Source organism: Podarcis liolepis (genome assembly GCF_965112155.1).
Source record: "Podarcis liolepis genome assembly, chromosome: 8".
Classification (NCBI taxonomy): domain Eukaryota; kingdom Metazoa; phylum Chordata; class Lepidosauria; order Squamata; family Lacertidae; genus Podarcis; species Podarcis liolepis.
In genome coordinates this window covers 48482021-48497770 of record NC_139560.1, presented here as the reverse complement: position 1 = coordinate 48497770, position 15750 = coordinate 48482021, and the positions used below count along the sequence as shown (strand labels likewise).

General features: G+C 39.6%; 1 protein-coding gene across 28 annotated transcripts in view; it reads right to left on the bottom strand.

Annotated features, from left to right (window-relative positions):
* Positions 1-15750, bottom strand: part of PTPRM (protein tyrosine phosphatase receptor type M) — a 395597-nt gene that overhangs the window by 209543 nt on the left and 170304 nt on the right. For 27 of the 28 annotated variants that reach the window (XM_083518504.1, XM_083518498.1, XM_083518477.1 and 24 more), the window contains exon 7: positions 10275-10568. In XM_083518504.1, coding sequence (XP_083374630.1) covers positions 10275-10568 — 294 coding nt within the window. Of the gene's footprint in view, positions 1-10274; positions 10569-13051; positions 13113-15750 lie in introns of those variants that run through there. The other variant, XM_083518497.1, reaches the window with a different exon arrangement.

The following is a 15750-nucleotide window of genomic DNA, read 5'->3' as shown; positions in this document are numbered from 1 at the left end:
CATGGCTGCTTGAAATGTTTGACTGTTCTGAAGTCCATAAAGTGTTAACTATACTGTCACGACTAAGGCAGCAGCAAATGTAGCCACTGTAAATGCTAACTAGAGCAATTCTGCAAAACAAAGTAACAGAGAAAAATAATTATCAGGTCGAGGGAATAAAAGAAAAATCTGAGACACAAGGTACTTAACTAGTTATTTGTTTGTAAGTAGAAAATCCAGGACTAAAATTTAATGCTGTTACAATACAAACACCAAACACTCATATCTTCCACTTGAGTTCTAGGGATAATGATGTCACAACAAGAACTACCTGAAAACAGTATGTATATTAACCGAATCCAAATGCTCCAAGACAGCTCTAATACAGCTTGAAGTCTTGGCATGAATCATTCTATCATAATGTACTTCTGAAACTGAAAATGCAGCAAGATGCAACATACCACTGGGATCGTTCAGTCAGTGGAGCACGAGACTCTTAATATCAGGGTCGTGGGTTTGAGCCCCACATTGGGCAAAAATATTACTGCATTGCAGGGGGTTGAACTAAATGACCCTTGTCCCTTCCAACTCTACAATTCTATAAAAAATTACGTAATGAATAATTCTGGAAATAATCCAACTAAGTATTACCAAGAGTAGCCCTATTGAAATTAATTAATCTAAGTTATCCTGTTCATTAATTTCAATGGATCTCATCTGACTAAAATGGAAGAATATATCAAGACCTGAAATCTGCAAAAATGTTGAAAAAATATTGTGTGGCAAGTGACTAAAATCCAGAGAGAAACACAGACAGAGAAAGAGAGAGGGATTTTGTTTTTTGCTCTGTCTTCCATAAACAGCCTCTACTCACTAAAGGTTCAGTCTTTTCAGCCGTTTAAATTTAACAATCTGACACATCCTCACCTTACTTTGTCAGGTCTTAATTTCCTTACAGTGTGTCAGCAACTGTTTACTGATTTCTTACACATCTATTTTATATTGAATGAGGCTGAACTACAGACTTCCTATTGTAAATACCAAATACTCTGCAATTTCCATTGTATGTAGGAGGACGATCTGATACTGGCTGTTAAAAGAGCAGCAAAACTAGAATCTCATTATGCAGTCAAAAACTTTTTGCATCCTGTCACTCTCACTGGATATTCAAATAATAGATGACTGCAAGCAGTGCTTGTGTATTTTACAGATCTGTTCCACTTGCAGCAAAACAACCCAATCATATGCATGCTTACCCTTTAAGAAGATCCAGAGTGTTCAGATAGCCTACTCCCTAGGAAGTGGGATTACGGGGATAAAGCCACAGTCTTTATCCCTGGTTCCCATTACCAAGGGTAGAGTAAAGCGACATTCTCATTCATGCAGATGCCATGACTACTGTTATGGAAAGCAGAGCAGAGGCCATGCTGCCACCAGCAGTGGGCCCTAAAACAGGGCACCTAAGGATCCGCTGAATCTGATATCGGGCCAACTCCTGGAGATAGCAACACTCCTGGCTTCTCTGCTATGCCTGTGAAAAATACTGATTGAACCATCTTTCCGCCTTTCACTCTGGCCAGTGTGAGCAGCAGGGTTTTGGCTGCAGTGGTGGCTCTGGAACAGTCACCACCTTCCCTGGTCTTCTCAATAATATCAGGGCCACACTGGGGTACAAAGTTACAAAAGCTCCACCGCTTTGCTCTGTCCCATTGCTCCCCAGCCAGAGTTAGGATTGCTCTGTAAGTAATTCTTCAAAGGGGCCATAAAGGACACATTTCCTTTAGAAAACCTTGAAGTCAGCTCAGAGTACTAGATGTTGCTGCAAAAATATTCCAGCAGAGTACCAAAATACTGCATTTTCCTGCAAGGTTATAAAGGTGCTCTTGGCAGCATTAGTAACCGCAATGCATTATCATCTCACAGAGCTTGTATTATACTTGCATTGAAATTTTAGAGTTCATCTAAAGTGACTTTCCCCCCTCTTGTTTATATGCATTTAGTGTTAACACACAGCGTTCTCTGTTAACAGGCTCTAAAAGTTAAGAGACTCCTGGGACTCATGCCCTTTAAGTTAGTTGCTATAGATGGTTTTATAAAAAGAGTGGTTTGAAAATGTAGGCTCAATGTGAAACTGGACTATTTATTTTATTATTATGTTTTAAATGTGTGTGTGCATGCACATACATGTAATTGCATGGGTGTGCATGCACACACAGAGAATGTGACTATATTTGCACTGCTGTAAGGAAAACTGCTAGTCATTTAAAGTTATACGGGATATATATGTCAGTACAGTTTGGTTACAGTTCCTTTATAAGCCTGCACAGCGGAGGCAATGAAATCCTAATACACCACATTCAAGCAGCCATTTTGTGTTTGTTGCTCAAAAGGGAGTGAATCCCTTGGGCTATTTTTAAAGCTTCATTTTCAACCAAAAAGCAAGTTTTAAGCAAAGGCAGATCATCAATGTGGTTCCGTCAAAGAAAAGCAAACTTTTAAAGCTTAACAAACTATTGACTTGGGCTTCATGGCACCTGAGGGAGAAATGCAATGTCCTGAATTTTGTCTGATGGGTTTGTGACAAGCATTATTCCACAGCAGACTAGTTTCTATCATGTCATTCCAAACCATGGATGTGGTGTCTTTATATCCTGCTTGTGAACTGCTTTAAACCAAGTATTGCCAGTTATATAATGATGTATTGTACACTCTGGAGGTACATCAATATCCTCTCATGTAACAATAACATCAGTGAAATTCTGTTTGGGGTTCTACAGAGAATACAATTAAACTATCCAGAATTTTTCAATCTTAAAAAACAGTTAAGCCTCAGTCTTTCACATGAGTTTGAAAACAGTGTGTTATTATCAAAATAGACAGCTATTTTTTAATCCCCAAGATGTCCTGCCACAAGATATTGAGTTGCTGTACCAAAGAAAAAGAACAGAAACTTGAATCTTCAGATACTGTTTTTTATGTATGTCACTGCGTTATTATTTTACTTGCTGGTGTTTCATTGTGAAATTGTTTCAAGATACTTTATGGGAAATGATTCATAAATTGAAATAAACAAATATCTTATATTCAAAACTATTTTTAAATGATATACAAATATATGCAAGTAGATGGGGGTGAAAGTCTTGTTATGCAATGCAGGTGGATAATGGAACTGCCAGTGAAACAAGTAAAGAAATAACAGCCTAGATGCCTGTGCAATAGAAATATGTTTTCTCCCTCCTCAGAATGAGAATGGAAGTGCTTCATTCGCTATCAATGATCTTATGATGTAACCAGACTAGACTCACTATGTTACCCTGTTTTGTCACCCTGTTCACTACATGATCTTTGAGTAGCTAGTATAATTCTGTGAACAAGTACTTTCAGGTTTAAAAAAATGGCACAAAAAGCCAGCAAACTCAGGGAACAATGGCTGCGGAAACCCCCGAACACAGATACCCAAAGACCCCTCAATAATTCTAGTGATACTATTGAAATCCCCCACCCCCCATCGGAATCCCCCACCCTCATATTTAAAACTCTTAATTACCTCTTTTGTGGAGCAGCACCGATGAGTTAGCATTCTACCATTTATCCATTTTTTGTTCCAGACTTCATTCAGATTGCTGTGTATATAAACACTATGCCAGTTTTCACTTTGTGTTTATTTGTTTGTTTGTTTGTTTTTTGTCCCTTACAGGTCACTGATGTCCACGAGCACAAATTTTAATTAAACTGCTGTGCAAAATTCATTAATTAAATTACCGTATTTTTCCATCTATAAGATGCCCCCATGTATAAGACACCCCCTATTTTGGGGGGCTCAGACTTAAGAAAATGGGGGGGAGATGGCCCAGAGTATAAGACTAATTTTTGACATTTTTAAGGGGAAAACCCTTGTCTTGTACACGGAAAAATATGGTGTCTGCCTGTAGCTTAAACCAGATGACAGGTGGAGAAGAATGTGGGGGGAGAGATTACCCACAAAACAGCATGATGAAATTCAGAACATAAGCATGTATTTCCCCTCCATTTATATACCGCCTATCTGCCAAGGTACCAAAGGTACCTATCACTGGTTTTTATGGAACCTCCTCTCCCCACCCCCAAAATAACAACTTTCAAATAAAAAAACTGACTCAAAACGAAAGTTCAGAGCAGCACTAGACATAGTTCTAAACTATATCAATGTATAGAATCAGTGGTTATTCTCAAATAGCCTAAACTGTGGTAACATTCTTTTTCCCCTGAATTTATCTTCCCAAATACATCTTCGTCTGTTTTGATATTTTTATGAAACCCTAAATGAGTCAGTGCCCTTCTTTAAATGAGATTGCTTTTGCCTGGATTTATGGCAAATTAATGTACGCTGAGTCAATATATCACATTAACTGGATATAGAATCATTTCTTCCCTGGATAAGTCCTTGATGAGAATGTCAACTCTGCAGTGGATTCCCTGTTTTCTCAATTCTGTCACAACTGTCAACCCGCTTGGGAATGTAAGAAGGGGGGGGGGATATCTGTATGATCTTGAATACCTAGCATTTGTATTAATGTATTTTCAATGAAGCTAGATGGATACCTGTTAAAAATCTCTTGCCAAATTTGTTCAAGTTAAGGAGACCGAAAAAGAGACTAAAGCTTAGTTTTTTAAAAAACCATCCTGAAACACCTCATCAGTGCCTTCACATTATTATTTATGCTGTTATTTTTTTGCCTGGTAACAGCATTTGTGAAGAATACGCATAATATGAAAAATCAAGACCATGGATAAATTGTGGGTGTCGGTCTCTCACTTTGCAGTCTGATTCTACCTGTCCTCCAATGCTTAGTGAACAGTCAGAGAATAACCCCTGAGTCTTCTACAAGTCAGTGAAAGTACAGAGTTCTTTATTCACCCTGCACTAGGCCAGTGATCACCAATGTGGTGCTCACAGGTGCACATGTATCCTCAGAGGCCTTCCGTGGAACCCAGAGGGCCTCTCCCCAAGGGAAATTAGGCTTGAAAGAAACATTATATTGTAACTAACAGTATAGACTATGGTGTGTGCTTGGCTGTGCTGTATATGTGCGGTGTCCAGCTTCTCCAGATTGCAAACGTGTCCCCAAATGTTGGCAAACCCTGTTCTGTGTCTCCCCCAAAGCCATGCAAAGTGAGAAACTGACACCTCGCTCAAGTCTTTCACATGTAACAGAGGCTCAATGGCCAGCACAAATAATGGCTGACTACAAAGGTACCGCAAGCACCACTATCTTTTACCAGAAGTGACAGAGACACATCCCCATTTAGATTATCTAGAATTTGTCTAAAATAAAGAGATTTATGCAGAATAATAATAATTTCGCACACACTGGTTTCTATTAGAAATGCTATTATCCCTGATACAAGGGTCTACTTTGTCTCCCAAGATGATTAGGATCTATTTAGCTTTTATTGGCATGCTAATGGAACTCTACTGTACTTCTCTCTTTTATATCCAAACCAGGTGGAACTGTGATTAATCTGAACAAGTGCTCGCAGACATACACAGAGAACCAACACTTTAGAAAGTAGAGTTTAATGCTATTGAGCATTTGGTGATTATGGGATAATCCTCTTTCTTGCAGTTAAGATTCTGCTATTACTGCTTGTCATTACTCTAAAGGGGTTGTATCAGAAGGCTCTTCAATCCAGTGGGGGCTTCTATGAACAAGGAGATTTTCACTGAATCACCCTTGCCTCTGCATCCTCTTGCACCCCCTAATCTAAATCAAAGAATTGGGGAACCCATTGGGAGCTCTAAAAAGGCCTGCAGGAGAAGGGCAGTTTATTAGAATTGTTGCTATGAACAGAGAGATCGGATAGAACCCAATATTTTACTACCCAATAAGTTCAACATATTTATGTCTAGGATTTGCAGGTTACAGCTATTTATTGTTATTTGTGTCTAGAGGTATACTTTGGATTCTGCCAAAACATCATGCAGAGAGAGAGTTATTTCCTGTTTAGGAATCCTATCAGTAAGTTACATTTGCTTCTAAGTTCTCCTAATAGAATTAGTTATAACACCAGTAGTGACACTAATGCAATTATGCACTATAATTCAATTAATTTATTTTGCATCAAAAATGTATTTTCTGCTTCATATAAACATTATTTTGGATGAGAAGCTTATGTTTGCAGGAGCATTTATCCATATACACCACCCCTCTTGTGGTGGCCCATTATCTGGTCACAAACAGCAATTATGTAAAAATGGCAGAAGCAATTCTAAGTATGTTACATTCTTCAAGCGCATCTACAAATTCAATTATTTATAACTGCTCACATAAGTAGGGAAGTCGAAGCAAAAGAATATAAACATTACTACCTGCAAATAAGTGCTAAAAGAGGGGAAGGCTGATTAGCACAGAATATTTCAAATAAGGCTGATAAGTCAACATGAAATTAATATACTTCCTACTTTAGAGACATTTTTCTGCAAATTAAATGGCTACAGGATAAGACATCAGTAAATTACATTAAATTATTCTAGGTCAGCGAGCTTCAGGCGTGCAGAATTTTCACAGTTTCCAATTCTGTGTTAAGAATGGAAGTGTCTTCCTAATACCCCAATTAGCTGTCCTTTTTATTAGTGCATTTTAGCTACACATTTTCCATTCTTAAATTATCCTGATTGTAAGAAAGTTTTATTCTTTTAATGTACATATAATTTTGAGCAAATCATTTTGAAGCACATCAGAACTTTTATAAAGGTTGATTTAAAAAACACTGCAGCACTTATAAATGTCAAAATAAAGAACAATGGAACTAATCTGTTTTATCACTCTGCAGAAATTAGTATAAAAACATTAACAAGCCTCACTTACTTTCAATATATTATTCTATTCTAAAGTTAAGAAAAGGCTAGCATACTAATATTACAATATATTTAAAATAGTAATTAATAAATGAATTTATAACTTCCTCTCTCTCTCTCTCTCTCTCTCTCTCGGGGTGGGGTGGGGTTGTAGGGGGGACTGGTACTTTTGGGTTGGTATTTAAGAAATGGAACAATCTACTGGGAGTTTTCTTATGAAAGTTTCATGGAAATGAACAGGAGTAGCACAAGACACAGGTGGCGCTGTGGGTTAAACCACAGAGCCTAGGGCTTGCCGATCAGAAAGTTGGTGGTTCAAATCCCCATGACAGGGTGAGCTCCCATTGCTCGGTCCCTGCTCCTGCCAAGCTAGCAGTTCGAAAAGACGTCAAAGTGCAAGTAGATAAATAGGTACCGCTCTGGCGGGAAGGTAAACGGCATTTCCGCGCGCTGCTCTGGTTCACCAGAAGTGGCTTAGTCATGCTGGCCACATGACCCGGAAGCTGTACGTTGGCTCCCTCGACCAGTAAAGTGAGATGAGCGCTGCAACCCCAGAGTCGTCCGCGGCCGGACCTAACGGTCAAGGGTCCTTTTACCTTTTTTAGCACAAGAGTATGGAATGCCACTCCCAAATTATTCCCAGTTCTGTTTCCTCCATGGCTGGGTTTCTCAAACTTAGGTCTCCAGCTCTTATCGGATTACAACTCCCATCATCCCTAGCTACCAGGATTCGTGCTCAAGGGTGATGGGAACTGTAGTCCAAAAACAGTTGGAGACCCAAGTTTGGGAAACCTTGCTCAATGGGAAATGCTGAAAAGCATCTGCCAGTCACCATCGACAATACTGGTCTGACAAGATACAAGCAGAAAACACTAAACAATGCCTGAAAACCATATTCTCTTCCACCTCAAACAGCTAATACAGTCAGTTTCAGGGATAGGCCATACTAGGATCTTCCTCAAAGGTAAAACTGTAGCTGCGATCCAGCATACCTGCTATGTAGGTATGTGCATACAGTAAAGCTTCTACAATTTCTGAAGTATAATTCTGAATACCTGGATGAGTTTATAAAGCAACGTCCGGTGCACCAGTGCTTGCCTGCTACTCAGATAAAAGAGGAAAAGGTTTGGCCATATGCACCTACTCGTCAGTCAACTTTTCTAGACAGCCTCAGCTCCTTTCTAAGCCAATCTGTGTTTGGACCCAACTTCACACAAAGTCTGTGACAGGCAGGGATCAGGGAGAATGCAAACAACGCTTGGCTGGCGATAGATTTGCATGGGCAAGGGAGATTGCCTAAGACCTGCAGTTGCTACAACAAGACCTGTACACGTCTTCTAGAAACTCAGCATATTTCACAATCAGAGATGGAAGTCCTTGGCTACTTTTGTGGGAATAAGTCCCACTGAACACAGCGGGACTTACTTTTGAGCAAATATGCATAGCATAGATCTGAAAATGTTCATAGCTGTATATATCTGAATTTGAATATTTCAGCAAGAACATGCAAGTTATGGAAGTATAATTTGAAATGGAAACTTATTCATTTAGCCTGCAACATGCTTCCCTTCCCAATACACAGGGCTCTACTTTTTCATACCACAGCATAAAGCATTTTCATGAACAATATGTAAACAGCTCTCTGAGAATTTTACAGCTACTTTTGGAGAACATTCTCTTTATTTTCTTTGCATTGTAATTATAGGTACATTTATTTATCAGTGCTAGAATGTTCTAACTTACTTGAATCTCATTGTGCCTGGCCAAAAAAGAAAGAAAGAAAAAAGCATTTCAGGGAACTATTAAAATTAAAAAAACGCAACTTCTTTCAGTGCTTTGAGTCTCAAAGTGGTCTGCTCTTCCCCAAGGGAACAAGCTTGTAGCATGCAATTATCACCACAATTTAAAAGGCACAATGATTCATCTCTTAAAGGACTACCCATTCTGTCAATTCTACGGTGCATATTTGAGAAAGCATAGCTTCACCGCTAAGTAGTTTCACTGATTTATTATTAGCAGCCTATGCAACTTTTTAACCATTTGAAAAGTATATTCTTATACATGTTTACTCAGGAACAAGTCCTATTGTGTTGAATGAGGTTTAAACCCATACAACACATAGGGCTGCACCCTAAGGCTACACTCCTATACCCACTTACCAATGGGGAATAAGCCCCACTGAATTCAATTGTACTTCTGAGTCAGCATGCTTACTCTGTAAAACACTCTTAAGCATAGGTGGAGTTATGTGAGACAACAGAGCGAAGACTAGGGTATCTCCTGAGCATTGCTCACTTCTCCCTCTGCTCTTTGACAATAGAGAAGAAATTTTGGAGCAGGAATCTAAGTTTTTGTGGTCATATGCATCTAAGCATACTCAAGTTTTTTTAACAAAAAGTAAACAATAGCTCAGTCGGTAGAGCATGAGACTCATAATTTCAGGGTTATGGGGTTGAGCCCCCGGATATGAAATAATAACTTACTATCTTTCATTCTCAAAAAGGAATTGAAACTAAGAGGGAAGAACAGTAAGTTTTACAATCTTTAGTGTGCTGCTTATCTACTAGGTGTGCTATAATACCAAGTTTTATGTAATGCTAACAATTCTACTTCTCTCACCCAGGATGATTTTACTAGAGCTCTCATTTGTATCTTTTTATAGGTAGAAAGGCTAACACCAATGACTTACAATGGAAGAGTCTATGGGTTAGACCTATGCTGTTAGCTGAACATAGGTTCAGTTAAAATCAATGGAACAGATTAGACATGACTTAATTCATCCCAATGATTTTAGTGTGACCTAAATCTAACTAAGTTTGGATCCAGCCCAAGGCCTTTCCATACTTACCACTTATAGCTGATGTTTGATTCAGTCTTTTTAAGAATTTGTACCTAAGTGTCTGCACCTTTGGTAACATGTCATGTCACTGTAATTAGAGGGTGAGTGTAGTTTTCCCTTTCTTCATGCTAATGGTGAGTTCTGATTAAATTCAGACAACTTCCATGGCTGTAGTCACACCCCTTGTGTACCCTCATGCTCCTCCAGTTAGTAGATGTTGGAATTATGATTATGTACAAGGAGAGAGCCCTTTCACAGCTTTACAAAAAACAATTAATGCCTATTATTTGCTGTTATTTCATTCCATGGAGAGACACTTAACAAATCCATCTGCACGATATTGAGGCCCAAAGTTGTAAGGAATGAACAAATAGAAAATAAAACACAACCTAGCAGTTTAGCTCTTTAACTTGTAATTGATTTAAGTATTAAACACATACTTAACTCTAACTGAAATCAATGGGAATTACAAGTGCTTATCTTTAGTGTGATCATGCTTTCAGGATTACTAACTGCTAGTACTAATTTGGCTTCAAAGCAAAAGTCATCCAGGATCTTAAAAAACATGATAGAAATGCACTGCGAACTAGAATTGCAGCTATATAAAGGTTTACTCACCAGCACATTTTGTTCTTGTTTTAAGAGCTGGTCCAGGAGATCCAGTCCCTCCTTCACCTGGTCTAGTGAGTAACACACTAATTTCATATTCTGTGTCAGGATCCAGGTGTCCAATTTTATAGCTTGTGGAATCCACTGGTTGTATATCATACCAGCTTCCACTTGAAGTGCGATATTCTACTTCTCTCACAATAATAGGTCCATCTCCATTGATAGAATTAGCATTCAACTGTATCCATAAATATGTCGCTCCAACTGATGACAGTTGAGGTGGTGCAATGGGAACAGGTGGCTCTGAAATAACATAAATCACAACTGTGTATTAAAAAACAACAACCCCTCATCAAGTAAATAAAATTAACAACACATATAAATGTTCTCATTGCCATTATTTATTGATTCAGTTTATATCCTATCCTTCCCCACAAATTAGCCCAGGATGGCAAACTTTTATACAGTTATAGCTTTTGAATTATGGTGCTGGAGGAGACTCTTGAGAGTCCCATGGACTGCAAGAAGATCAAACCTATCCATTCTTAAGGAAATCAGCCCTGAGTGCTCACTGGAAGGACAGATCATGAAGCTGAGGCTCCAATACTTTGGCCACCTCATGAGAAGAGAAGACTCCCTGGAAAAGACCCTGATGTTGGGAAAGATGGAGGGCACAAGGAGAAGGGGACGACAGAGGACGAGATGGTTGGATAGTGTTCTCGAAGCTACCAGCATGAGTTTGACCAAGCTGCGGGAGGCAGTGGAAGACAGGAGTGCCTGGCGTGCTCTGGTCCATGGGGTCACGAAAAGTCGGACACAACTAAACAACAAAACTTCCCTCTAAAAACAAATATCCATATTTATTTAATTTTCAGGATGCATGATAAGGTTTTACTCAGGAAACAACTGCAGTTGGCTCCATACTGTATCTAGAGGTGTTTATTACTACATTTCTATCAGACATTTTCTCTAAGGAGCTCAAGGTAGCAAACACCACCTCTTCCTCTCCAGGAGGTAGATTAGTCTGGCATCAAGTGGAGCCCAGGGTGGAATACGAACCCTAGTCGCCTAGGTCCCGGTCAAACACGCTGACTACTACACCACATTGACTATACAAGCAGATGCATGGCATTTTCCTGAAAGTTACGTCACTGGGCTTTGACTTTATGCAATCCTATTTGTTTTAATGTGATTTGGGAGTGAGAGGCTGTTTCTCATCATCATTTCCCCTTTTGTTTGGGGTGTAATAATCTAGGGGAGTGGTCTCCTGAATCTCTAGTCATTTCTTGACCTGGAGCCCAGTGAATTTGGCCAGTATCTCTACATACTCATGTGCTAATAGCTCACTTAATATATTGGCCAAACTATTAGTATAAAAATTTAAAACAATAGGAGATATTACATGATATCATGTTAAAGTTGGCTTGGTCAGATGTGTTATACCCTAAAAATATTTGAAAACAGAGGCCCTAGTCGACTAGTCAGAAGCTATAACCAGTACTATTTCCCATACGTGCCTCAGCCTAGAAATATTGTTAAATGATGGCACTTAGACATTAAATGTCATGGTGAAAATGACACAGAAAATGTACAGCTAAAAGAGGAGACATTACATATCCCTGCATTAATGAGCTATTGTCACTGACTCCGATGAGATAAAAATGACAAGTCTGGCAGCAATTCAAAATGCCTACAAAAGTTCTTATTAATTATTCTTGCTCAATATAGATTGCTGCATTAAGAAAACATCTTTGAATCACTAAATAATGTTTTATTATACTACCAGTGACAATAAATGCCGCTATAAGTAGCTCAACCATTCCAAAACTTAACAATTCACATAACTGCAAAGACACAGTTACACCATTGTTCATAAGCTACATCTTTATGCAGAATCTGTGAAATTTAGAAAGCTGTGGCTTAACTAAAAATGATTTAACTTCATTTTAAATCATTAGTCTGTTTCTTCAACCAAAACATGAAATGGAACTTTGATAGAACATCCTGAGGCATTTATGTAGCCATGCTGAAACAACAGTTAATTACGTTCAAATTTCAAGTGCTGGTAAGGACTGTTGAACTGCCATTTGAAATTCAAGCTCAGGATTGAGGCTACAGAGGTTACACTAATTCATTTTTGGTGTTACAAGTATTAGAAACAGACTTTATTTTAATGGTTTTTCAGCCCTAAGGGTATTTTCTGATCCCCTGCGCTCAAAAGAGATATATTGTTCCAACAACCTACATTCAATTTCTTGTTCTGTTCTAGAACTGGTCTAGTTTAAAGCTGGACTTCAATAATATGAAACTAAGGATAAGTGAATCATCAGTGACTTACAACTGGTTTGGACTAGAAGGCATGAAAGTGTTACCACTGAAATGTACTGTGTTTGAAGTGATGGCTTTGGTTGTGAGCCTGTGGTTGACGTTTCCCATAGAAGCTACCACTTAATGTTGCAGATCAAGCAATGAATATGCATGCCTGAACTTAATTCTTAGGTTGTATAACAGCAGCTACTCAGAAATAGCTATAATGTGAAGACTACTTGAAATCATAAGGTGAGCTATTCACACGTGCTAGTTCACCAAACAGTTCTATCTCTGACAAGTGGTTTGTCTCCATTTCACAACAATATGCTGGCAAGACTGCTTCAGGAATGATTCCATGAATAGAGAATGTGCCAAAAGGTCTCCACATAACAGATAGAGATCACAAGAAGCAGCCCTAACCTTACTTTCAAATGGGGGGGGGGGCAAAAAACAAAGAAAACTAAGAGTAGGACAACCTGCAACAGGAACAGCAGCAATTGGGAGCTTTTTCATTTCTTCCATTACAACTTTGTGTTCCCATGTATACAGATTAGTATAGAAGCAAGAGGACAGTCTGACCAGCGGCGGAGCAAGCTGATTGGGCACCTGGGGTGGTGCGCGTGCCCTACGCCCAGGGGCGGCGCCAGCTGCCTGTGGGGTGGGGCAAGCCCGGGCAGGACGCTATGTGGGGCCTCCGAGGAGTCTGCCTGCCTCCTCCCACTCAGCTGCCCTTCAGCTGAGGGAGAGGCGGTGGGTGGACCGTTTGGGGCAGCGCAGAGCCTGCAGGTGTCCAAACCACCGCATCACTCCCAGGAGAGATGTGTGGCTCAGGCATTCTGCAGGCCCCATGGTGAGTGCCACCTGCCATTTTGTCATCCCTCCTCAGTGGTGACACTCGGGGTGGACCACCCCCTCCGCACCCCCTTCCTCCGCCCCTGAGTCTGACACTATCCAGAGCTGCTAGCTCGACACCTAATAGCAAGGACATCACATATGTGCATTACCCTAGGCTATAAGAACAGGAACAGAGACTGGGCCCAGTCACCAGTTAGATTAAAGTCTTAAGTAGTCTGCTTCCCCCCACCTTTTCCCTAGAATCCCTGTCATCCACTGATGTTTTGAATTTACAAAGGTTGCTTTGTAATGATTTTTTAAAAGCAGGCATATTCCTCATTAGTACACAGGGAACATTTTCATCAAGGACTATGGGAAGTCAGACATAACAAGTGTTTAGAACATGCTCACTGAAACACATCTGTATGTCAATGCAGTTTTTGAGGTGCCCAAAACTACTGAAAAGAGAATGCATAATAGTTTATCCTCATTGTGTATTTTGAAGAAAGTCAAGATATCAGCAACTGCCACGGATGAAAGTGTTGTGACCATAATAAAAGCAACAAATAGATTTGTACAATTCAAAAGGTCTATAAAGAATTGCTGGCAGGTTGGGAGAGAGACAAGAGTGGAAGAGTAATACTTAGCTCCCCACCCAGCCTACACTTCCAGAGAAAGGCTGTCTAAACACACAGACAACGGCACTGATGAACAGTAAATGTGCAGAAATCCAAGAGTTGGGTCAGAACGCACAAGTTCATTTCCCATCCAAAAATGCATTTCTTCTCCATTCCACATTATAACAATTATGGCTAAGAAGCCTATCATATTATGTGCCTGTTATTATGAGAGAGGATATGCCATAGTCTTCCACTCACAATAAATTGTTTGTTGAACTGCATAAAACTGTAAATCAAGAAATGTGCATGCTTGAAGCTTTGTACGCATAAACACAGTCACTAAAAAGGACAAAGACAATACAAAGACTACAGTTTTAAGCATTCAACTTCAAAACGGTTTATACTGCAATGATACTGTGTGTGTGTGTGTGTGTGTGTGTGTGTGTGTTTAAAAGAATGTTTTTATTAGAGATTTTATTTGGTTACGAAAGTACATACACTGTCTCTATTTTGAGATCATAAAGACCTTTCTACGGATCAGTTATATTCGATGTGAGACATTGATATTGTCTACAGTATATTTCTTAAATCTTGCCACAGTTTTCCAAATGATTTTGCCCTCACATTTAAGACCAATCGCCGTTACACTCGCCCTTGGCACATTCAGTGCTATTCAAGGTGCTAAACCTTCCATTTGACAACCTGAAAAAATATAAGCTATGGACAGCACAGATGGCTGCCCTTCCGTGCCCTGCCTTAAAAACCAAACAAAACTCTTCCTAGCCAGTCTGACACCTAGGTTTACCTTGTATGAACTCAGTAAGTACTTTGAACTCTGTAATAATCTGATATCTTCTCAGACAGGCTCATTCTGTTCTTCTAAATCTAATCTATGCTGCAGCTGACCACTATTAGAAAAGTTCGTTAAAAGATGGGTGTGCACATAAAATACTAATTTACGTTCCCAAATACCATTCTGTTCAGCTCTTTTTAGTTTATCTTATTTGCAATATCTGATTTATTTTATGTAACACAAGAAAAAATTAGTTTGGTTTTTTTAAAGTGTGTGTTGTTGTTTTTTAAGAAGCGCAAATTGTTTTAAGAAACTACCCGAATTGTAGTTTTCCATTCCCAATGAAAGGTCAGCAGATGGGGTCTTGGCTCTACCCACAGGTTGAAGGCAGGCAGCAATGTTTTTGGGACAATGGGGTCCCAGGATTCAATTTGCGAATTCCCTAAGCTCAGCAAAGAGCAGGAGTTGCAGGAATGGAAAACTACGATACAGGCAGGTACCGTTGTACTCTTCCCCATTCCTGCAATGAAAGGTCAGCAGATTAGGACATACCAGAGCTATCCCAATCTTGGGCGGCAGAGATGCTGCAGTGTTATGGAAAGAGGACCTTTGTAGGGGCCTCCGATCAAAGGTGGGTTCCACTGAAGCGAAGGCATCTATGTGATAGTGGTGGCCACCCTTCATTTTTCTAGTAGAGGAGCATAAGTGGAGAATGCGGCAGAGGTGGCTGCAGAATGAGTGAAGTGAGCAGTGATGTGAGAAAGCACAGGGAGCCTTTGAGTTTCATAGGAAAAGAGCAATGAAAGCTTTTATCCAACTGGCTAAAATGGCGGAAGTTACCTTCTTCCCCAAGAGAAAGGGGTGGAAGGACACAAAGAAGGATTCTGTCCTTCTGAGCTCTTTGGTTTGAGCAATGCAGACTTTTAGG